A 23,388-nucleotide genomic window follows, 5' to 3' on the forward strand; every position below is an offset into this window, starting at 1 on the left:
TTCCTTGTCTTAGAAGGACACGAATCCCATTACAGGGACTCCACCCCCCCTCAAACCTCATCCAACCCTAACGCCTCCCAGAGGCCCCACCTCCAGGCACCGTCACGCTGTGTGTTAGGGGTTTGGCCTGTGGATTTTGGGGGCGCACAGTCCATTGCACCAAACTCTCAGCCTCTCCAGATCCCCTGGGGGCCTGGGGGTCTCCGTCCCATACAGTCTCCCAGGGGGCCCTGCGTGGGTAGAGGTCCCCTGACCTGTTCCCACCTCTGGTCCCAGGAGCGCGGCCCTGTCAGCTCCTGAACCCCAGGGAAAGGGATGGCTCATCCACTAGGCTCTTTCCGGCCCTAAGCCATTCAGGGGTGGTCGGGGTGGGGTCAGATTCAGGCCTGTCCTGGGTTGAGACTCCCTAGCCCATGGGCCGGCACCCAGTGGGTTTGAGGACAAGACGTTACAGAGGTGAGGGGAGGCCCAGACCAGTGTGGCCCAAGGCCTGGACTTGGCTGCAGGATGGGAGGTGGGGGTGGGGCTGGCACGACCCGGCCTGGGCACTCACGGCCTGCCCTTTCCACAGATACTTCCGGGTCATCCTCCTCCTCCTCCTGGCCCTGACTCTGCTCCTGCTGGCCGGATTCCTGCACTCGGACTTAGAGCTGGACACACCGTAAGTCCTGCCCCCACCATAAGTCCTGCCCTGGGTACCTCCTAACAGCCCCGAGGACAGAGCCTGGGACCCCAGCATGATCACGCCCCCCACTGGGCCTGTCTCCCTCTGGAAGAGGAGGGGTGGATGGGCCCTTCCTTGGGGGGACGCTGAGAGTCTTCTGTTAGCCACAAACCCACCTGGGCCTCTGGGGAGGGTTCTGGGGAGCAGGGGCTGGGTCTGGGTTTGGGGGCAGACCCAGTGTGTGCAGAGGGTCCCTATGTGTGGGAGGCAGGGCTGGAGGCCTCCTTCTTGCTCCCCACAACAGAGGTGGCCTGTGGGCCTGGGCTGGATCTGGGCTGGGCCAGGGCTGGGATCTGGGAAGGAAAAGGTCAGAACCGTGCTCAGGACAGACCTTGCAGCCATGGGCCCACCTGGGACCCTCTCCCCTGCCTGCCTGTGGCACATCCTCTGTGGAGCCCCTGCTGCATGGAGGTGCCCACCTGTGCTCACCTCGCAGCCCAGCTGTGCCTCCAGACAGGGCTTTAGCCAGGCTGCTGGAAGGGTCTTCCAGGCCCCGCCACTCCCCAGCCCCTCTGGTTGGAGGAGAGAGAGGAAGCACCAATCCCTCTGGGCCGAGCTGCCAGAGACAGGTGCCAAGGACCCTGTCTTTGCTCACCCCCATCACCCAGGCTGGCCAGGCCTGGGTACCCTGACCCCACCATCCTGGTCACTTCTGCTGGCCCTGTTCTGGGGCAGGGAGGGCGCCTGCTACTCCAGCCCCACTGGGTGGGTGTCATGATGGGATTCTAGGAGTGGGCCCAGCCCTACGTCTGGCCGCTGGTCTCGGCTTTGGGGTCCTTCCTTTTCCTGGTGTGAAGGGACAAGAAGCACTGCACGTGTGGCTGAGGTCACAAAGCCAGCTGCATGTGCGTGCCTGGGCACCAGGGAGAAGGCTGGGGTGATGTGTGGGCCAGAGTGTGTTGCCCCCGAGGGAAACAGGGATGGGTCTGAGGACACTGTCTCCGTGGGGCCCTGAGGCTGGGGCTGAGGGTCTCTAGGTTGGGGTGCAGTGATGGGTCTGGTGGGGGTTCTAGGGTTGGGGGTGTTGACTGAAGACTCATGACATCTATGAATGTGGCGAGGACACTTTGTTTCTTATAAAGTGTGGACATCCCACAGGCTGGAGCACAGCCGCCGACCCAGGCTGTGAGCGGGCACTTCGAGGGAGGGGGTGGGACAGGGGCTTACGCTGATTGGCTTGGCCAAGTACACGTTCAGCAGGTGACGGGAGGAGCTGTGGATATTCATGAACGGGGTCCTGACGCACGTGTCCTGAACAAACAGGTGTGTTACTTGTGACCCACGTTCACCTTGGGGTGGAGACCGCACATCTAACTGCGTTACAATCAGGCCCTGCACATCAGAAGGTGGAGCCGGGACGGGAAGCACTCGGTGCGCAGCCTCCGTAAACCTCCAGAACCAGTCCGGGGCTGGGGGTCCCTGCTCAGGGGACAGTTACTGAAATGCGGCTCTTGTCCGATGGCGGCTGTGGTTCTGGCTGGGGGAGCAGGGGTCAGCCAGGCAGCGTCTGGCAGGGGGTGAGCTGCACCTGCTTTAACGTTGTTCGTCTCAAGGCCAGCGTTTGGGTGTCAGAGAAAAAGAAAACTCCCGTGGCAGGTAGAACATAAGTAAGTGCAGCGTGTGTGACTTCGCCCCTGCCTGGCGTGGCCTCAGGTCCCGTTGATAATGTAGCGTCTTATGGCCACAGTCGGTTCTGCTGGGCCATGGTCTCCTTTTATTTTTTAATTTTTAAAAAATTTACTTTAAGTTCTGGGACACACGTGCAGAACGTGCAGGTTTGTTACACAGGTATACGCGTGCCATGGTAGTTTACTGCACCTATTAGCCCGTCATCTAGGTTTCAAGCCCCGCACGCATTAGGTATTTGTCCTAATGCTTTCCTTCCCCTTCCCCCCACCCCCGACAGGCCCTGGGATGCACTGTTCCCCTCTCTGTGTCCACGTGTTCTCATTGTTCAAGTCCCACTTATGAGTGAGAACATGTGGTGTTTGGTTTTCTGTTCCTTTGTTAGTTTGCTGAGGATGATGGTTTCCAGCTTCATCCATGTCCCTGCAAAGGACATGAACTCATTCTTTTTTATGGCTGCACAGTATTCCGTGGTGCAGATGTGCCACGTTTTCTTTATGGTCTCTATTTAACATTCACACCCGGCAGCTGCTGGGTCTAACCGCAAAGGGGAGGGGGTGTGACGAGGCGCCTGACCTCCCATCCCATCACTGCTGGGAACTCAGGTTTAAGGTGGGTCTGGGGTCCCCTTGGCCAAGATGGGGTTCATTTAGGGTTTTATTTTTAGTTCTCGGGGGCACAGGGTTGGGGGAGCATGGTTACGGGAGACAGTTGGGGGAGTTTGTGTTCGGGCCACCAGCTGGGAGGTTGTGGAGTGGGGCAAGGACTGGGGCCATGGGTCGGTGCTTACCCAGTTGGCCCCCTGGCCTAGAGTTGGGGGGCTCGGGTTGGGAGGTCTCTCCTTGCGGTTGCCGGGCTGGGGGTCGCTGTTGGGCGGGGGTTGGGGCATCTGCACCCTTGCTGAAGGCTGCGTGTGCCTTCCCTCCCAGCCTGTTTGGGGGCCAGGCTGAGGGGCTGCCGGTCACCAACATCATGTTCCTGAAGACGCACAAGACGGCCAGCAGCACGGTGCTCAACATCCTCTACCGCTTCGCCGAGACCCACAACCTGTCCGTGGCGCTGCCCGCCGGCTCACGCGTCCACCTGGGCTACCCCTGGCTCTTCCTGGCGCGCTACGTGGAAGGCGTGGGGTCGCAGCAGCGCTTCAACATCATGTGCAACCACCTGCGGTTCAACCTGCCTCAGGTACCGCGGGCCTGCTGGGGAGGAGGGCGGGCTGCGGCCGTGCCTGTGGCTGTGGGTCAGGGTGGCGTAGCCTGGAGGCTGGAGAGAAGGGGTGTAAGGCTTGCGGGCGGGGCGTGCAGAAGGCGGGTTGGGAGGGCCTGGGCCGCACGCCCTGCTGAGCCAACCCCTGCCCCTCCAGGCGGCCAGTCGCCTGCCGTTGCTCTTGGAATGAGACCTGGGAGCCCCACAGCCCCTGCCCAAGGGCGTCCCCAGCGCTCCCCCGCTTCTCTGGCCTCCTGGTTGTGCACAGGCCCGGCTCTCCCCACCCTGTGACCTTCGCTTCTGTGGCTGCAGGCCCTTCTTTGGGTCCCTTGGGTCTCAGCATAGAGCCGGCTTCCCCCCAGGGCTTCCCTGACCTTCCTTACAAAGGAAGCAGGGCAGGGAGTGTGGGTGGGAGGGCTGTGGGCAGGCACAGGTGTTTTAGGGTCACCCCGAGCGCTCTGTGGAGAATGGCCAGCAGAGGCTAGGTGACCAGGCGGGGCCAGAGGGAGGCCGGGTGGGGAGAGGTGATGGGCAGAGAGCGGGGCAGCGGGGGTGTGCTGTGGGGTGGGGGCTGCGGGGCAGAGGGAGGAGGAGGGGCCGGGAGGAGGGGAAAGGAAGAGGGTGGGCGCAGGGAGGAGGCCTCCCACTGTTCTCTCCCTGGGTTTCTGAGGATGGAGAAGCAGGCGGTGTAGTTGGGCGTGACTTTCTGCAAGACTTTACTTTCTGTGGGTGGGGTATATCCTCCAGGACCTCTGAGGGGGCACAAGCGAGGGTGAGTCCAGACTCACCCTGTGGGGAACCTGGGTCACGGACCTTCTCTGGGCCTCAGTTTCTTTGTCTGTTAGGTGGGTGTCACCCTGGCCTGTGGGCAGCTGGTGGAGTGCTGAAGCCCCCTGTGCCAGCGGCCCGTGGAGGGCCCTTCGTGCTGTCTGTGCGCCACAGCATCCCACTCCTAGAGGCCTCTGGGTCTCCTCGAGATGCCAGTGGGAGCTCCTCCTCCCTCCTCCTGCTCTGCCCACAGCCTCCTCCTCCTGAGGCCCCTTCCTGGCGTCCTTGGCCTCTGTTCTGGGCGCCCGGGAACCAGTGACTGGGCTGCAGGGCCTGCGTGTGGCCCTGGCTCTGCTCCCGGAGCTGCCGCACGAGGAGGCGCCAGGCCCAGGTTCCTCGGCAGATGTGAGGATGGGGGTGCTCCTTGAGCGGGTGTGGCCAGGGCGCGCCTCCTCCCCGCGGGTGGGCCACCCTGGCCTGGGCCCGCGGTCCGCAGCCCGCCTCTCTGTCGCCACACAGGTGCAGAAAGTCATGCCCAACGACACCTTCTACTTCTCCATCCTGAGGAACCCCGTGTTCCAGCTGGAGTCCTCCTTCATCTACTACAAAACCTACGCCCCCGCCTTCCGGGGCGCCCCGAGCCTGGACGCGTTCCTGGCCTCGCCGCGGACGTTCTACAACGACAGCCGCCTCCTCAGGAACGTCTACGCCAAGAACAACATGTGGTTCGACTTCGGCTTCGACCCCAACGCGCAGTGCGAGGAGGGCTACGTGCGCGCGCGCATCGCCGAGGTGGAGCGGCGCTTCCAGCTGGTGCTCATCGCCGAGCACCTGGACGAGTCCCTGGTGCTGCTGCGGCGCCGGCTGCGCTGGGCGCTGGACGACGTGGTGGCCTTCAGGCTCAACTCCCGCAGCGCGCGCTCCGTGGCCCGCCTGTCGCCCGAGACCCGGGAGCGCGCGCGGAGCTGGTGCGCGCTGGACTGGCGCCTGTACGAGCATTTCAACCGCACCCTCTGGGCGCAGCTGCGCGCCGAGCTGGGGCCGCGGCGGCTGCGCGGGGAGGTGGAGCGACTGCGCGCCCGGAGGCGCGAACTCGCGACCCTGTGCCTGCAGGACGGCGGCGCGCTCAAGAACCACACGCAGATCAGAGACCCGCGCCTGCGCCCCTACCAGCCCGGCAAGGCCGACATCCTGGGTTACAACCTCCGGCCGGGCCTGGACAACCGGACGCTGGGCGTGTGCCAGAGGCTTGTGATGCCTGAGCTGCAGTACATGGCCCGCCTGTACGCCCTGCAGTTCCCGGAGAAGCCCCGCAAGAACATCCCGTTCCTGGGGGCGTAGAGGGGCCGGGCCGGGGACGAGGCCTCCTGCGGACACCAGCTCCTCTCTCCGCCGTCACCGGGGAGGCCGGGGATCCTTGCAGGGCTTCTGGGGCGTTGGGAAACCCAGGCCCGCCGGCCACGGCTCTAAAATGAAGAGGGCGGAGACCCCAGTGAAGAGCACCCCCCACAATCCGCGCAGATCCCTCCCAGAGAGGGCCCTGAGCCCAGGCTGCAGCCACCCGCCCCCCCTTCCGAGGCGGTGCCTCTGTTCACTGAATAGAACTGAACACGAGGGTGGGGAGTGGGGGATGCTGGATCACAGGTCAGCACCTGCCCGGCAGGATGCGCATGCCTGTGAGCCCCGGGACTCCCCAGGGTCCTGGGCACTGGGGCTGTGGGTCCTCGGAGGAACTCAGAGTGGTTCCCCTGAATTTCCCGGCCCTGGCGACAAGGTGCTGGTCCCAGAGACAGGTGCAGGCACAGGCAGTGCCACAAAGACCGGCCCGGGAGCGGGGCAGGGGCCAGGGCTCAGCCGCTCCCGAACAGCTCCACATCTTTCGCTGTAGGAGGTTTGGTTCTGATGGAAGGATGTTTTCTACAGAGAGATGGCACAGCTGCTCACAAGGCCAGGGTTCTAGCCGGAGCCCAGGTCGAGCTCAGCTCCACGACCCCTGCTGGTCAGCCCCTGATGCCTCGTGAAGGAGAGGAGTCTCACTTGCCAAAGGAGGCTGGAGTGGTTGGGGGTCACACACCCTTGGTTGCCTTGGAGACCACGTTGGGTGTGGTGCCAGAGGGCAGCTGTGGGTACCCTCTTTGTCATTCACAGGGAGGGACAGAGCCTCCCTGCCTGGCAGGACGTGATCCCTGGCTGCCAGGGGCTCAGCGGGTAAAGGGGGTGCACTCGCCGGGACCAGCCGATGCCTGGGGCACCCAGGAAACGCAGCTACTCTGCAGCATGCTCAGCCTGGAGGCTGAGACCCCAGCAGTGGATCTAGGCCTGCAGGTCTAGGTGTGTCCACGCTTTTTTGGGGACGGGAAACCAGCATTTCAAAGAAGGGAGAGAACCCGAAACAGCAGCATAGGCAGCTCCCTCGGACCTCAGTGTAATGGGGGAGCTTCAGGAAGAGTGAATTTTCAGTGAGAGTCGGCCGTGAAGAATGGCAGGAGCTCTGCTGAGTCAGAGTCAGCCAGGGACCTCTGCAGGCCACCCTCCCTCCCCCCTCAGCCCAGGGACCTCTGCAGGCCACCCTCCCTCCCCCCTCAGCCCAGGGACCTCTGCAGGCCACCCTCCCTCCCCGCTCAGCCCAGGGATGTCTGCAGGCCACCCTCCCTCCCCACTCAGCCCAGGGATGTCTGCAGGCCACCCTCTCCCCTCAGCCCAGGGATATCTGCAGGCCACCCTCCCCCCTCAGCCCAGGGATATCTGCAGGCCACCCTCCCCCCTCAGCCCAGGGATATCTGCAGGCCACCCTCCCCCCTCAGCCCAGGGATATCTGCAGGCCACCCTCCCCCCTCAGCCCAGGGATATCTGCAGGCCACCCTCCCCCCTCAGCCCAGGGATATCTGCAGGCCACCCTCCCCCCTCAGCCCAGGGATATCTGCAGGCCACCCTCCCCCCTCAGCCCAGGGATATCTGCAGGCCACCCTCCCTCCCCCCTCAGCCCAGGGACCTCTGCAGGCCACCCTCCCTCCCTCCCTCCCTCCCCCCTCAGCCCAGGGAAGGCACAGGAGAGGATCCTGCCAGGTAAAGGGAAAGTGGCCCGGGAGGAGCCCACGTGCCAACAACAGGAGTCCCAGAAGACAGAAAAGACCACAGATGAGAAAGCAGGTCACGCAGAGAACAACACGTTCCCGGGGCCAAACCCAGGGTCGGGTTGCTCATTCCCGAGGCCCGACAGCGAGATGCAGATGAACTGGGGAAGAAGAGGGATTTTATTTCTGTAACTGGTTACAGGGAGAAGGCCTGGAAATGATCGCCAGACCAACTCCAGATTACAGAGTTTTTCCAGAGCTTACACACCTTCTAAGCTCTGTGTCTCCGTGTCAGTGTGCATTCGTCTAAAGACGTGCGTGATTCAATTCTTCTCATCTCTAACTGAGGTCTGGTCCTGGAGATCTTCCTCTGGAGACTCAGTATATTTACTTGATCTAAATGGGCCCAGGTGTTTACCCTTATCTTGTCTTCTGCTAAATCATGGAGGCCTGGGGAGTTCCTTCTCCACTTGTTTGTGGAGGCCTGGGGAGTTTTTTCAGACCCCCAATAAAACTTGTTTAATCCTAAACGGGTCCTGGTCTCGTCACGCTTCAAGGCCCAAGAAAGCCCTGGGCAAAACTCTTGGTGGGCTTTTGTTACGTCCCAGCCTTCGTGTGAGGGCGCTGGCTCTCAGCTTTCAGGATTTCACTTCACCCTCAGTCAGTGCTGAACAGTTGTCACGGAGGCCTGCGTGAGTGAGGCCTGGCCTGCGCTGGAAACATTCCCCTGAGTTGAAGAAAGACTCACAGTTTTCAGCATCCAGTTACCCTCTGACCATCAGGCAGAACCCGCCGGCCCCAAATTCAGCATCCAGTTACCCTCTGAGCATCAGGCAGAACCCGCCGGCCCCAAAACCAGGCCCCCTTGGCACATGCGGGCCCGAGTGAGTCCAGCATGAGGAGGTGCCGCTTCTGAGCAGAGCTCAAGTCGTCTCTGGGAGGAGGAGCGAGCGTCGGGCGCGGTGGCCGCTGCGTTGGCAGCCCTGTCCCTGAGCGGAACGCAGGTGGTCTCTGGGAGGAGGAGCGAGCGTCGGGCGCGGTGGCCGCTGCGGTGGCAGCCCTGTCCCCAGGCGTGGACTCTGCCCTCAGCTTCACAGTCACCGAAGAAATGAAGTTACAGGAGGGCGCACCGTCCTTTTGTCTCTGCCTTTGAGGTTGGTGGGAACTGAAACTGGTACCGTCTTTTTGAATAGAAATTTGGGGTCTTTCTGGCGACGTAAAACTGTGTGTAGTTTGCAGTAGAGAGTGTTGAGAACAGCCTGTCCGGGCTGTGCATTGAGAAGGGGCGGTTAAAATGCTGCCACGTCGTGCAGCCCATAAAAGGGGGACACAGAGTAGCCGAAACTGCTCTTGGGGGAGGGGGCACGTCCCAGCCTTCCGTGTGATGCTGGGGTCAGCGTGGCCCCTCGGCTGCCAGAGCTCACGAAGACGGTTAAGGAAAGCTTCCCCCGGGTGGCTTTCACCCCACAGGGACAGAGCCCCAGATGTGCCCAGGGACCTCTGAGCAGCCGTGGGCCATGGGGTGACAGTTGGGGGTTGGTGGGACCCGTGGCTGGCATATACCCTGGGTAGAGAGTGGCTTGTCCAGGCAGAGATGCCCAGGGGAAGTGGGTGGCACCTGAGGGCAGATCTGACTTTTCAAGAGAAGCTGAAAACACGGGTTTTTCTGTGAAATCTCTAGATTGAAAACAGTGGGCTTGAAAAGCCTGGAGCAGAGGGAGTGAGGCCTGCCCCCCCACCCCAGCTCTGTGGGCACACCCTGGTCAGACAGCCCTGCTCCAGACCCGGCCTGTGTCTCAGGGTGGCCCAGGAGGGGACTTTGCAAGGTCCCGTTTCCCTGTAAGCCTGGGTACTTAGGGGATGGCCCTGGTCAGACTCCACCAGTCCCAGACTTGGGGGACATGAGAAGGGAGATGGGCCACCCAGTTCTGGTTGGGCTGGGGTGGGGCTTCTGAGGGGTGGGGAGGTTGTCCCTTCCTACCCACCTGCCCCTGCCCCAGGATTCTCGGCTGTGAGCGGGAGGATGTGTACGATGGCCAAGTTGCCTGGACTGGGTCCGCCCCTCCTGGGGCTGTGAGTGCACAGGGCACTGGGCCCACAGGCACCTCTGGGGCTCTGTCCCCGTGGGGTGAAGGCCACTGGGGGGAAGCTTTCCTTAACCGTCTTCACGAGCTCTGGCAGCCGAGGGGCCACGGGGGGCATTCAGATGAGTCAGAAGGAGCTGGGGCCCACCCCTCCTGCTTCCTCCCTGCCCCCCTCCCAGCTCGCCCCAGTAAATCCCCTCAGGCCCCTAGGACCTGGAGGGATGAGGCAGGTTTATCATCTCAGCCTGGAAACCACGTGACCTACCTGTTTCCCACCACAGCCCCCCAGGTTTCAGAAGCAGCTGAGGATGCCCTTTGCAGGGGAGGGAGGGACAGTGAGAAAGGAGGGTGTTCAGGGCCCAGGGATCCCCCATGGAGGCTGCCCCATCAGAGCGTACCGGGGACCTGTGGCCTCCTCTGAGATTCTGGCCTGGGCAGTGGTCATTTGAGCATTGGTTACCAAGGCTGCCTCTGAAATGGCAGGCTGGGGGCAGGCCAGCGTGAAAGGGACTGGCAGGAGTCCTGCGGGGACAGGCTGGGGGCAGGCCAGCGTGAAAGGGACTGGCAGGAGTCCTGCGGGGACAGGCTGGGGGCAGGCCAGCGTGAAAGGGACTGGCAGGAGTCCTGCGGGGACAGGCTGGGGGCAGGCCAGCGTGAAAGGGACTGGCAGGAGTCCTGCGGGGACAGGCTGGGGGCAGGCCAGCGTGAAAGGGACTGGCAGGAGTCCTGCGGGGGCAGGCTGGGGGCAGGCCAGCGTGAATGGGACTGGCAGGAGTCCTGCGGGGCAGCTGTGCTGGGGAGGGGTCACCCTGGGCCCTGAGAGGCACAGGACATTGCGATGGGGTGCTGGCCTGCCGGGAGCACAGATACAGAGCTAGAGCCCGGCGAGGCCTGTGCTGTGAGGGGCTGTGCTGTGCCAGGGGAGGCCCCGTGCCCGGGAAGCCCAGAGGAGAGTGTGCACTCACGGAGCCCTCCTGGCAGGGCCGCGTCCCCCTGGGAGGTCAACTGCAGCCTCACAGCTGGGCCCGTCCCAGCACAGCCCTTGTTGGAGGGCGCACCCCCGTGTCCTCAGCACCCCAGTGTTGAGTGCATTGACCTGCAGAGGGGAGCCTGTGCTGGTCCCGGCCATCTGTGTGGCTCCTGGGTGCCCATCTGCACCCCTGTCCCTGCTCTGGGCTTCAGTGGAGCCGTGCCACCGTGGGAGTGTCCAGGGTCCTGACGTAGCCCTGAGACGTGGCCGGCTCCCTGGCCTGCTGCCCGCACAGTGGGCCCTTGTCTCTGCTCTGGGTCAGGCGAGGCAGCCACCCATGATGAGCTCTGCAGCCTTCCCGAGGTGGCCGGTGAGTCCCTGCCCTTTGCACCCCCAGCACCCTCACCCCTCTACCCTGGGGCCCAGGGTCAGGACCCACTCCTGAGGCATCTGTCCAGCTGGCCGCCCCCTCTGTCTGGGGGTGCTGGACGAGTCCCACTCCTTGCCAACCCCAGGGTGGCTCCTCAGCTCTCAAACAAGGGGCGGGCTGCAGGGATTCCGAGGGCCCCTCCAGCAAGAGGTCCCACATGCATCTCCCAATGGGACACTTTCCTGGCCCACAGGGTGGGTGTGACACTGAGGGTTCCTGGGGGCAGATTCAGGGCATGGGATGGAGACAGACTGGTTGTGAGGGGCCCAATGCAGGGGGCCGGCCCCAGCCCACAGGGTCGTTCTGCAGATGGGCTGGTTGGGGACGCTCTACCAGGTGAAGGGTCTGTGGTCGGAGTCTTCACCCTGGCCAGGGCACAGGATGCTCACGGTGCAGGCTGAGGGTCAGAGCCGCCGAGGGCCCCCTGCCGGGATTCTGTGCAAAGGGCCTCTGCACTTTATGTGGGTGCATGTGAATGCCCCTCGCCAAGATGTTCCTACCCTGCACCTGACACTTCCCACGACAAGAAGTGCTGACCCCAGAGGGTGTGTGTGGACCCCAGAGGGCTTTTGCAGACCCCAGAGGGTGTGCGTGGACCCCAGAGGGTGTGCGTGGACCCCAGAGGGTGTGTGCTGACCCCAGAGGGCGTGTGTGGACCCCAGAGGGCGTGTGTGGACCCCAGAGGGCGTGTGCTGACCCCAGAGGGTGTGTGTGGACCCCAGAGGGCGTGTGTGGACCCCAGAGGGTGTGTGTGGACCCCAGAGGGTGTGTGCTGACCCCAGAGGGCGTGTGTGGACCCCAGAGGGTGTGTGCGGACCCCAGAGGGTGTGTGCTGACCCCAGAGGGCGTGTGCGGACCCCAGAGGGTGTGTGTGGACCCCAGAGGGTGTGTGCAGAGGGCCTGGTCTGACCTCAAGGCTCTGGGGGGGCCCACACAGGATGGGCTGTGAGGGGTTGGCGGGGGTGGGAGGGGGTCTGTGATGGCCCCCTGCTGAGCCAGAGTGACCCCCCTACAACCGGTCAAGGGGTCCAGGGACCAGAAGGCCAGGTTCTCCTGGAGGTCCCATCTCCCCCGGGCCTCGGTTTCCCCTTCTGTGACTCCACACCCCCAAGGAGGGCCCTGTCAGGGAGGGCGGGGGGCACTGGTTAATGTCCAGGACATGGCTGTCCCAGTCAAGCCAAACCCCTGGAATGTGCTGAACTGGCTACACTGAGCGGGGCTGGCCTCCGAGACAGAGGGGGCTGCCGAGGACACGGAGGCTCTGTGGAACCCAGGGCCTGGCCACACGGAGGACACGGAGGATCTGTGGAATCCAGGGCCTGGCCGTGGCAAGGAAGCCCCAAGCCAAGTGTGTGGCAGCCTTGTCCTCTCTGTGGGCCTCAGTTTCCCCTCTGTGCAACAAGGGGAGTGACCAGCTGGTTTCTGGAGTCTCCTTCTCTCCCTCTCTGTCCCCAGGGGTGGGCCTGGGCCTCATGTCTGCAGGGGGTGCTGACACCTGCTCCTGTGGTCCGGGCCTTGGGGAGGGAGCCAAGTGCAGAGAGAATGTCTTGCTTGTGCCTGCTCAGCCCAGAGGGACACGTGGCGTCTGCACCTGCTTCCCGCTTGGGCACAATTGCCCTTTGAGAGCAGAGCCAGGGGCTTCTTGGGGACGGAAGCTGCTCTCAGAAGCCGCGCACTGGTGGTGGGGGAGCGGCAGGAAGGGGCCAGCCAGCTGTCCTAGCCAAGAGCCTTTCAGGAACCGGTGGCCCAGGGCAGAGGTGGCTAGAGGTGGAGCTGTCTGTTTGGGCCTCAGGTGTCGGGGCAAGGCCTGCTCGGGTTTTACACGAGTGTTGCGCCTTTACCCGGGTCTCTGTCAGTGGGTCCCGCCTGACCCGTGGGTGTGCATGGGTCCCCGTCGTAGGCAGGCGTTCTGCCCTGGCCAGGCGTGGTGTCCGGCATCCGGCCATCTCCCTCCTCCCTCCTTCCCTTAGCCCCGCATCCAGGTGCCCCGTGTGCCCGGCCTGGGCGGCTGGCCGTGGATCTGACCGCTCCTGCATGGTGGAGGACCAGCGTTCCCACTCTCTGCAGCTGTGCCACCTCCCTGTGCCGGGCTGTGCGTGCTCACGCTCGGCTCCGTCTGCCTTTGTGCGATCAGACTGAGAGACCCCCCAGGCAGGTCCCGCCTGCAACAAGCAGACCCCATGCGTGCCCCAAATGCCCCCTCACCCGGGCCCTGCCCTGGTGGGTGTTGCCTGGGAGCAAACTCCCAGAATGGCCGCCGGGCCCCACTCGGCTTTGGAGCTTCTGATTCCTGTGGGCGCTTCTCAGGTCAGGGCCCTGCAGGTGGGAAGCACCAGGCACTGGAATGAGGGCACTGTGGGGCCAGCTGCCTGCAGGCAGGGGTCTGATCACCAAGCACCTGTCCCCTGCAGGATGGCTGTGGCGACCCGATGACGTTCAGGAAGTGGGAGCAGATCCCCTGTCCCCAGAGAGCCCCGTGACTCCCCCGATGACGTTCAGGAAGTGGGAGCGGGTCCCCTGTCCCCAGCGAGCCCCGTGGCTCCCCCGATGACGTTCAGGAAGTGGGAGCAGATCCCCTGTCCCCAGAGAGCCCCGTGGCTCCCCCGATGACGTTCAGGAAGTGGGAGCGGATCCCCTGTCCCCAGAGAGCCCCGTGGCTCCCCCGATGACGTTCAGGAAGTGGGAGCAGATCCCCTGTCCCCAGAGAGCCCCGTGGCTCCCACAGGTCCCTGTGGGCTCACCTCTTTGTGTCTCTGCTGTGGCTTCCACGGTGCTGTGGCCTCTATTCTGGGGACACTGAGCTCCTCCTTGCTCGAGGTTTTGGGTCGTCATTGTCCACATGACCTCCTGCTGGGCGAATTCTGGGATGACCCTGTGTCCTGGGCACATGGCTGGCAGGGTCCCGGGGGCTCTCTGGCCAGCCTCCCCTGCACCCTGGCACCAACCAGCCTGGCCGAGGGTCAGCTCCCAGAGCCGTGTTGAGAGGGGAAGGGGCTGATTCCACAGACATTTGGGGTGCAGTGGGTGCGAGGGAGGGTGGGGGAGGGGCTGCTCCAGATCTGGGGTGAGGGAGTCAGAAACAGGGCTGACCCCAAGGTGGGTACAGGAAGAGGCCCAGGTGTGGGCAGGAGCTGTCTGCACCTCCTGAGCGCGTTCCCCAGTCCAGACCGGGAGCGAGTGTGGGGCTCCCTGGGCCTGTCTTGCTGACCTGTGGCCCTGTACTGACCAGCAGAGCATGGGGGTCCCTCGTACCCCTTCACGGACAGTGCTCTTCGAGCGGGAGAGGACGGGCCTGACCTACCGCGTGCCCTCGCTGCTCCCCGTGCCCCCCGGGCCCACCCTGCTGGCCTTTGTGGAGCAGCGGCTCAGCCCTGACGACTCCCACGCCCACCGCCTGGTGCTGAGGAGGGGCACGCTGGCTGGGGGCTCCGTGCGGGTGAGTGAGTGGCCGGGGGCTCTGTGTGGGTGTAGTGGCCGGATCTGCTGGGGCTGCACACCCCGAGACAGGGGTGGGGGTGGTGGCGGCAGGCAGATGCCCGAGGTAGAGATGAGCAAACCAGGCTCAGCGATCCTGGGTGCCCTGCGGGGGGCTGTGCCCAGGTCCCTGGACGTCCTGGTCAGCGGAACTTCCTCCTCTGGGCAGTGGGGTGCCCTGCACGTGCTGGGGACAGCGGCCCTGGCGGAGCACCGGTCCATGAACCCCTGCCCTGTGCACGATGCTGGCACGGGCACCGTCTTCCTCTTCTTCATCGCGGTGCTGGGCCACACGCCTGAGGCCGTGCAGATCGCCACGGGAAGGAACGCCGCGCGCCTCTGCTGTGTGGCCAGCCGTGACGCCGGCCTCTCGTGGGGCAGCGCCCGGGACCTCACCGAGGAGGCCATCGGTGGTGCCGTGCAGGGTAGGTGGGCAGGGTGCCGGTCTGGGTCCCTTTGATTGGCCACGGTCCACATGGAAGGGAGATTCCAGCGGGAAATTGCCATTCTGCCCCACCCCTGCCTCCAGCCACAAGGGAACCAACCATCCCTTTCCCCAGGACCGTCCTGCGCCTCCCGTCCCAGGCAAATCCCTCTACCCAGGACCGTCCTGCGCCTCCCGTCCCAGGCAAATCCCTCTCCCCAGGACCGTCCTGCGCCTCCGGTCCCAGACAAATCCCTCTCCCCAGGACCGTCCTGCACCTCCGGTCCCAGGCAAATCCCTCTCCCCAGGACTGTCCCGCGCCTCCCGTCCCAGGCAAATCCCTCTCCCCAGGACCGTCCGGCGCCTCCCGTCCCAGGCAAATCCCTCTCCCCAGGACCGTCCTGAGCCTCCCGTCCCAGGCAAATCCCTCTCCCCAGGACCGTCCTGCGCCTCCCATCCCAGACAAATCCCTCTCCCCAGGACCGTCCTGCGCCTCCCATCCCAGACAAATCCCTCTCCCCAGGACCGTCCTGAGCCTCCGGTCCCAGACAAATCCCTCTCCCCAGGACTGTCCTGCACCTCCCGTCCCAGGCAAATGGGTATTGATCACCCCCAGTCACCCAGTGGGCAGGAGCAGGCCCTCTATGGCTGACCCGACTCTCTCTCATCCCCCCCGCTAATCTCTTTATCTGCAGAGGAGAAGGCTGGACGCTGAGGTGTCTCTCAGCTCCCAAACCAACAGCCACCCCACCCCACCCCTTCCTCTTATTCTTTACTCCCTTCTCACCCTGCCCAGGGCCTGGCCAGGCCTCACCCACAACTTTCCCTCCACCCCATCCTCTGTGGCCACCTGACCCCGGCCCGTGGGAGCTACAGCAGGGAGTGGAGCAGACACATGGCCAACCCAGGGACCCCACTGCAGGGCCTCATGCCCCCCGCCTGCCCTCCGCTCTCTCTGTGTGGGCAGCGCTCACCAGCCTCCCTGGGTGCCGTCCACCTGGGCTCGGCTGCTAAGGGCTGTGAGAGGCTTGTTCAGCCTGGGAGGACTCAGGGCGGCTGGGATGAGTCGTGTGGAAGGGCGGTCAGAGTGCGACGGTCCTAACCCGAGGCACCACCCCCTCCTTCCCCGTCCCCCTGTGCCTTCCTCCAGCCCCCCGACCTCGGGGACCCAGCAGCCCCTCCCACCTCTGCCCTCCTCCCTGCAGACTGGGCCACATTTGCCGTGGGTCCCGGCCACGGCGTGCAGCTGCCCTCAGGCCGCCTGCTGGTACCCGCCTACACCTACCGCGTGGACCGCCGAGAGTGTTTTGGCAAGATCTGCCGGACCAGCCCTCACTCCTTCGCCTTCTACAGCGATGACCACGGCCGCACCTGGCGCTGTGGAGGCCTCGTGCCCAACCTGCGCTCAGGCGAGTGCCAGCTGGCGGCGGTGGACGGTGGGCAGGCCGGCAGCTTCCTCTACTGCAATGCCCGGAGCCCACTGGGCAGCCGTGTGCAGGCGCTCAGCACTGACGAGGGCACCTCCTTCCTGCCCGCAGAGCGCGTGGCTTCCCTGCCCGAGACTGCCTGGGGCTGCCAGGGCAGCATCGTGGGCTTCCCAGCCCCCGCCCCCAACAGGCCACGGGATGACAGTTGGTCAGTGGGCCCCGGGAGTCCCCTCCAGCCTCCACTCCTCGGTCCTGGAGTCCACAAACCCCTAGAGGAGGCTGCTGGAGACCCCCGTGGAGGCCAGGTGCCTGGTGGGCCCTTCAGCCGTCTGCAGCCTCGGGGGGATGGCCCCAGGCAGCCTGGCCCCAGGCCTGGGGTCAGTGGGGATGTGGGGTCCTGGACCCTGGCACTCCCCATGCCCTTTGCTGCCCCGCCCCAGAGCCCCACGTGGCTGCTGTACTCCCACCCAGTGGGGCGCAGGGCTCGGCTACACATGGGTATCCGCCTGAGCCAGTCCCCGCTGGACCCGCGCAGCTGGACAGAGCCCTGGGTGATCTACGAGGGCCCCAGCGGCTACTCCGACCTGGCGTCCATCGGGCCGGCCCCTGAGGGGGGCCTGGTTTTTGCCTGCCTGTACGAGAGCGGGGCCAGGACCTCCTATGATGAGATTTCCTTCTGTACATTTTCCCTGCGTGAGGTCCTGGAGAACGTGCCCGCCAGCCCCGAGCCGCCCAACCTTGGGGACAAGCCTCGGGGGTGCTGCTGGCCCTCCTGACAGGCCTTCTGGCCGTGCCCATGCCCCTTGGGTGCCTGGGGCAGAGGGGTGGAATACGTTGGGGTGCCCCACCATAGCTGTGGGGGGGCTCTTAGTGCAGGATCCTGTGGATTAGAAACAAGTTGCTCCTCAGAGCTCTCAAGCAGGGACTACTCTTTAGGAAGGGGAGCAGCAGCTGGGAGTGAGCAGGGCAGGGTGGGGGCACGAAGTGGGCCCTGGGTGACCCCCACAGCTCCCTTCCGAGGCTGCAGGGCCAGGCGCGGGACCGCAGGTAGCCCAGGGTGTTGTGGGTGGCAGCACTTGTTTACTGGCTGCTTTCTGGCTCGAAATAAAGGAATCGTGCTTGTGTCGGGGTAGACGTTTCTTTCCTTTTCAGGTTCCAGCCCTGGGGAGGGGAGCTCTGCTGTAGCCCACTTCTCTGACCCCCATCCCAAAATCCCGCTGCCTTAGCAAAGCTCTACTCCTAAATGTCCTGGGGCCAGCAGAGGGAAGGCGGGAGGGAGGAAGCGGCCTCCACCCCTGGCCTCCGGTGACAGTGATTTGCAAGTGGTCTGCCGTGCTCTCTGAACATCCTGCTGGAGGAGTAGGAGGTAGGGCCTCTCCCCGCAGAGTTGGACGCCAGGAGGGGGTCACCTTCCAGGACCAGTCCAGTGTCCTGCTCCCCTGACCCCACCCTGGAGGGGGCTTGGGCTCCACTGGGGCTGTTTCCCCAGGGAAGTTCCTTTTTATTTCTTCTCCTTTTATAGTCTGCATTTCTGATGATAAAAGCAACATATGCTTACTGTAGAAAATCTGGAAAATGAGCCGAGCACGGGGGCTCATGCCTGTAATCCCAGCACTTTGGGAGGCCAAAGCAGGTGGATCACCTGAGGTCAGGAATTCAAGACCAGCCTTGCCAACATGGTGAAATCCCGTCTCTACTAAAAATACAAAAATTAGCTGGATGTGGTGGTGTGCACCTGTAATTCCAGCTACTCGGGAGGCTGGGGCAGGAGAATCACTTTAACCTAGGAGGTAGAGGTTGCAGTGAGCCAAGATTGTGCCACTGCCCTCCAGCCTGGGTGACAGAGTGAGACTCTGAAAAAAAAAAAAGAAAATCTGGAAAATGTAGAAAACTATAAAGAAGAAAGAGAAGTGAGCCCCCGGGCCCCTCTCCCCACGGGCCCTTCCTTCTGGCTTCCTTTCAACGGTCCTGCCCAGCCTGCTGTCACGCCCATGGACAACGGCGCCAGCCGGGGGGTGCACACGTGTGTCACACCCGTGGACGATGGCATCAGCCAGGGGGTGCACACGTGTGCCACCTTCTTCCCGGCCCTGAATTGTGTGTGATGGGCTCCTTTGCATGTCTCTGGGTCTGGTCACCCCTTGGGCTGGCTTCGGTGACCACTCCCAAGGGTGGGGACCCACGGCCAGCCCCCAGCAGTGCGGAGCGTCCAGGTGGTCTCTGAGTTGCCGAGGGTCCCCAGGGGAGCAGAGATGACCTCCCCTTGCGGCCCCCTTTTCCCCAGCAACTGCCCTGCCAGGACGGCTGCTGCCTGAGAGGGGCCACCACTGGGTTCCAGACGGGGGCAGGATGGGGGCCTCGATCCGGGGACCCTGACAGCCCTGAGTTCCCACAATCACCCCGGGCCCCTCCCCACCTCAGGCAGCCTCAGCCGCTCATAGGAGGGGCCCGTTGCCCGGGCCCTGGCAGTGCTGGTTTTAGGGGGGTCTCTGTCTTAGTCCCTTGGGGCTGCCAAAATGAAATACACAGACCAGGGGGCTTGGAAACAACAGAAATGTATTTATCATGGTTCTGGAGGCTATAAGTCCAAGGTCAAAGTCTGTGATCATGAGGGCAGGCTCCGTGTCTGGTAAGGGCCCAGTTTCCGGCTAGTGGATGGCGGCCTCTGGCTGTGTCACACACGGCGGGAGGGAGAGGTCTCTCCTGGGTCTCCTGTACGGGACAATATTCCGTTCATGAGGGCTCCACCCTCCCAGGAGGCCCCACCTCCTGACCTTATCACCCTGGAGTTAATATTTCAACATGGGAATCTGGGGTGCACGTGTAGATCACGTGCTGGGTGCATCCTGTCATGCGTGTGTCCTGCCTCGTGGTGTGTGTGTAGATCACGTGCTGGGTGCATCCTGTCATGCGTGTGTCCTGCCTCGTGGTGTGTGTGTAGGTCGTGTGCTGGGTGCATCCTGTCATGCGTGTGTCCTGCCTCGTGGTGTGTGTGTAGGTCACGTGCTGGGTGCATCCTGTCATGCGTGTGTCCTGCCTCGTGGTGTGTGTGTAGGTCGTGTGCTGGGTGCATCCTGTCATGCGTGTGTCCTGCCTCGTGGTGTGTGTGTAGGTCACGTGCTGGGTGCATCCTGTCATGCGTGTGTCCTGCCTCGTGGTGTGTGTGTAGGTCGTGTGCTGGGTGCATCCTGTCATGCGTGTGTCCTGCCTCGTGGTGTGTGTGTAGGTCGCGTGCTGGGTGCATCCTGTCATGCGTGTGTCCTGGCTCGTGGTGTGTGTGTAGGTCGCGTGCTGGGTGCATCCTGTCATGCGTGTGTCCTGCCTTGTGGTGTGTGTGTAGGTTGTGTGCTGGGTGCATCCTGTCATGTGTGTGTCCTGGCTCGTGGCCCATGTGTAGGTTGTGTGCTGGGTGCATCCTCTCATGCGTGTGTCCTGGCTCGTGGCCCGTGTGTAGGTTGCGTGCTGGGTGCATGCTGTCATGCGTGTGTCCTGGCTCGTGGTGTGTGTGTAGGTTGTGTGCTGGGTGCATCGTGTCATGCGTGTGTCCTGCCTCGTGGTGTGTGTGTAGGTTGTGTGCTGGGTGCATCCTCTCATGCGTGTGTCCTGGCTCGTGGCCCATGTGTAGGTTGTGTGCTGGGTGCATCCTGTCATGTGTGTGTCCTGCCTTGTGGTGTGTGTGTAGGTCGCGTGCTGGGTGCATCCTGTCATGCGTGTGTCCTGCCTCGTGGTGTGTGTGTAGGTTGTGTGCTGGGTGCATCCTGTCATGCATGTGTCCTCGCTCGTGGCCCGTGTGTAGGTCGCGTGCTGGGTGCATCCTGTCATGCGTGTGTCCTGGCTCGTGGCCCGTGTGTAGGTCGCGTGCTGGGTGCATCCTGTCATGTGTGTGTCCTGGCTCGTGGCCCGTGTGTAGGTCGCGTGCTGGGTGCATCCTGTCATGCGTGTGTGTCCTGCCTCGTGGTGTGTGTGTAGGTTGTGTGCTGGGTGCATCCTCTCATGCGTGTGTCCTGCCTCGTGGTGTTTGTGTAGGTTGTGTGCTGGGTGCATCCTGTCATGCGTGTGTCCTGCCTTGTGATGTGTGTGTAGGTCGCGTGCTGGGTGCATCCTGTCATGCGTGTGTCCTGCCTTGTGGTGTGTGTGTAGGTCGCGTGCTGGGTGCATCCTGTCATGTGTGTGTCCTGCCTCGTGGTGTGTGTGTAGGTCGTGTGCTGGGTGCATCCTGTGATGCGTGTGTCCTGCCTCGTGGCCCGTGTGTAGGTTGTGTGCTGGGTGCATCCTGTCATGCGTGTGTCCTGCCTCGTGGTGTGTGTGTAGGTCGCGTGCTGGGTGCATCCTCTCATGCGTGTGTCCTGGCTCGTGGCCCGTGTGTAGGTTGTGTGCTGGGTGCATCCTGTCATGTGTGTGTCCTGCCTTGTGGTGTGTGTGTAGGTCGCGTGCTGGGTGCATCCTGTGATGCGTGTGTCCTGCCTCGTGGTGTGTGTGTAGGTTGTGTGCTGGGTGCATCCTGTCATGCATGTGTCCTCGCTCGTGGCCCGTGTGTAGGTCGCGTGCTGGGTGCATCCTGTCATGCGTGTGTCCTGGCTCGTGGCCCGTGTGTAGGTCACGTGCTGGGTGCATCCTGTCATGTGTGTGTCCTGGCTCGTGGCCCGTGTAGGTCGCGTGCTGGGTGCATCCTGTCATGCGTGTGTGTCCTGCCTCGTGGTGTGTGTGTAGGTTGTGTGCTGGGTGCATCCTCTCATGCGTGTGTCCTGGCTCGTGGCCTGTGTGTAGGTCGTGTGCTGGGTGCATCCTGTCATGCGTGTGTCCTGCCTCGTGGTGTTTGTGTAGGTTGTGTGCTGGGTGCATCCTGTCATGTGTGTGTCCTGCCTTGTGGTGTGTGTGTAGGTCGCGTGCTGGGTGCATCCTGTCATGTGTGTGTCCTGCCTCGTGGTGTGTGTGTAGGTCGTGTGCTGGGTGCATCCTGTGATGCGTGTGTCCTGCCTCGTGGCCCGTGTGTAGGTTGTGTGCTGGGTGCATCCTGTCATGCGTGTGTCCTGGCTCGTGGCCCGTGTGTAGGTCGTGTGCTGGGTGCATCCTGTCATGCGTGTGTCCTGGCTCATGGCTAGCAGGGTCATCACAGTCCACTCTTCTGCCTTCAGATCTGAAGCAAAGGAGCCACAGGCCTCTCTGGGGTTCTGGAAGCCGTGGAGCCCACTGCAGCTCTGCATGGCCCATTCTTCGTCATTCTCTTCTATACTGGGGTGAGCGGCGTCCCCAGCTTCATGTCCCCCTGGAAGCTCAGACTTTGCTACCTTATTTGCAAGCAGGGCCTCTGCAGACGTGATGGAGGTAGGAGGAGGTCATAGTGGATTGCAGTGGGTTTAGCCCAGTGACGACCGTCCTCGTGAGTCACAGACGCAGGGAGAAGCCATGTGAAGGCGGAGGCAGAGGCTGCAGTGATGCCGCCACCAGCCACGGGGGATGCTCAGAGCTGGAAGAGGCTGAAGGACCCTGCGCTGGAGCCTTCAGAGAGGGTGCGGGCCTGTCACCCTTGGCTTCAGACGGCCTCCAGAGCCGCGAGAGGACGCATTTGCATCGCTTCAGCCGCCAGTCGGTGAGATTTGTTGCAGCAGCCTGGGAAGCAGCACACCTTCCTGCCTTTGCCGTCTGTCCGTCCGTCCACGTGGGCCTCAGACCCCGGGGGGTCCTGGCCGTCACTGCCCGGTCGTGTGCAGCCTCGGCCTGTGTCAGACAGACTTGGGCTCGAGGTCCCCAGGAGCTCTGGTCGCTGTGGTGGAGCTTCTGGACGTCCCGGGCTGTCTGCGGCTGGAGCACCCTCTGAGCTGGGGTTGGGTCAGGTCTGAAGAAGGGGCCGGAGCTGGCCCTGCCAAGGGCCCCTCCTAGCAGCCGTGGCCTCCTCAGGTGGGGCCCAGGGCTCCGAGGCCCTGACTCCTCCAGGTCTGGGCAGCTGCTCAGGACCGGGGAAGGCTCTGCCAGGTGTGATGCCCCAGGCTGGGAGAGGGTGTGGCGGGGGGGCTGCCTGGCTCAGGGCAGGTTGAGCCCTTCCTCCTGCCCTCCTGCCACTGCCCCAGTTGTGGCAGGCTCAGGACATCTGGTGTCTGCTGGTGGGGGGGGGTCGCTGTGCCTGGGGACAGTCCTTCCCCCCTGCTGCACTGGGAGTTCCTCTGGCATCCTGGGAGGCCTGTGCCTCGAGAGAGACCAGCCCCCTAGATTCCTCCCACCACGGGCGGCTCCCAGGCACCCAACCGGCTCCTGAGCCCCTGCCCCACCTCCACATTCCCGACGGCTGCTCTCCCAGCCTCTTTTCCTTCCTTCCACCCCTGTATGGTTTCGATCTGTGTCCCCTCCCAAATCTTATGTCGAATTGTAATTCCCAGTGTTGGAGGTGGGGCCTGGTGGGAGGTGACTGGATCATGGGGTGGACTCTCAGGAAGGGTTTACTGCTATCGCCTCGGTGCTGTCCTCATGACAGCGAGTTCCCCCGAGACCTGGCTGTTTAAAGGTGTGCGGCACCTCCCCACCTTGCTGCTGCTTTTGCCATGTGACGCGCCTGCTCCCCCTTCTCTTCCACCAGGATTGTGGGTTTCCTGGGGCCTCCTCGGAAGCCGAGCAGATGCCAGCACCACGCTTCCTGTAGAGCCTGCAGAACCGGGAGCCGATTAAGCTTCTTTTCTTTAAGAATCACCCAGCCTCCGGTGTTCCTTCACAGTAGGGTGAGGGGGGCGAACGCACACCCTGAGCCTTAGGGGCAACCCCTGCTGCTGTGCCCAGGCCGGGCCGGGCAGTGGCTCAGGAATGTGGCGGGGAACACGGTGCCAGTGTTGGGGTCAGGGCTCTGTCGTGGAGGCAGGATGTCTCTGTGGTTCCTTCCTAACCCTCATCCTTTTACCTCTTGTCCTGGCTTACTGGGCTGGCAAGGACCTCCAGGAAGATGTTAAACAGCCTTGATGTCTGATAGGCCAAACAAGGGCCCGGAAGCCGTCTGCGTCCTCACTCCGGGGCCTGCACCACGACGTCATGGCGAAGGGCCGGCTGAGGGTCTTGAGGTGAGAAATCATCCTGGTCATCTGGGTGGGTCCAGGGTCTCACCAGGGTCCTTATGGGAGGGGACAAAGGGTGGGAGAGGAGGGAAGAGGCCTTGGAGCTGGGTTTGAAGATGGAGGAGGGGCCACAGCTGAGGAGCC

General features: G+C 63.3%; 2 protein-coding genes across 3 annotated transcripts; both read left to right on the plus strand.

The window, feature by feature from the left end:
• The first annotated feature begins 345 nt into the window (after nt 1-345).
• On the plus strand, nt 346-5,968 carry GAL3ST2 (galactose-3-O-sulfotransferase 2). Its single transcript, XM_016950949.4, has 3 exons — nt 346-661; nt 3,280-3,535; nt 4,844-5,968. Exons 1-3 carry the CDS (start codon nt 414-416, stop codon nt 5,663-5,665), a joined length of 1,326 nt encoding a protein of 441 aa, XP_016806438.3. The 5' UTR covers nt 346-413; the 3' UTR covers nt 5,666-5,968.
• A 4,741-nt stretch (nt 5,969-10,709) lies between these two features.
• NEU4 (neuraminidase 4) lies at nt 10,710-17,336 on the plus strand. 2 transcript variants are annotated; one of them, XM_016950947.4, is made up of 4 exons: nt 10,710-10,822; nt 14,112-14,318; nt 14,526-14,781; nt 15,986-17,336. In XM_016950947.4, the coding sequence occupies exons 1-4, from the start codon at nt 10,790-10,792 to the stop codon at nt 16,981-16,983; spliced, it is 1,494 nt and encodes a 497-aa protein (XP_016806436.1). In that variant the 5' UTR covers nt 10,710-10,789; the 3' UTR covers nt 16,984-17,336. The 2 variants fall into 2 exon arrangements, with proteins under 2 accessions (XP_016806436.1, XP_016806437.1); XM_016950948.4 differs by having other exon boundaries at nt 14,115-14,318.
• Nucleotides 17,337-23,388: the final 6,052 nt, after the last annotated feature.

The sequence above is a fragment of the Pan troglodytes genome, chromosome 13 (genome assembly GCF_028858775.2).
Source record: "Pan troglodytes isolate AG18354 chromosome 13, NHGRI_mPanTro3-v2.0_pri, whole genome shotgun sequence".
NCBI lineage: Eukaryota > Metazoa > Chordata > Mammalia > Primates > Hominidae > Pan > Pan troglodytes.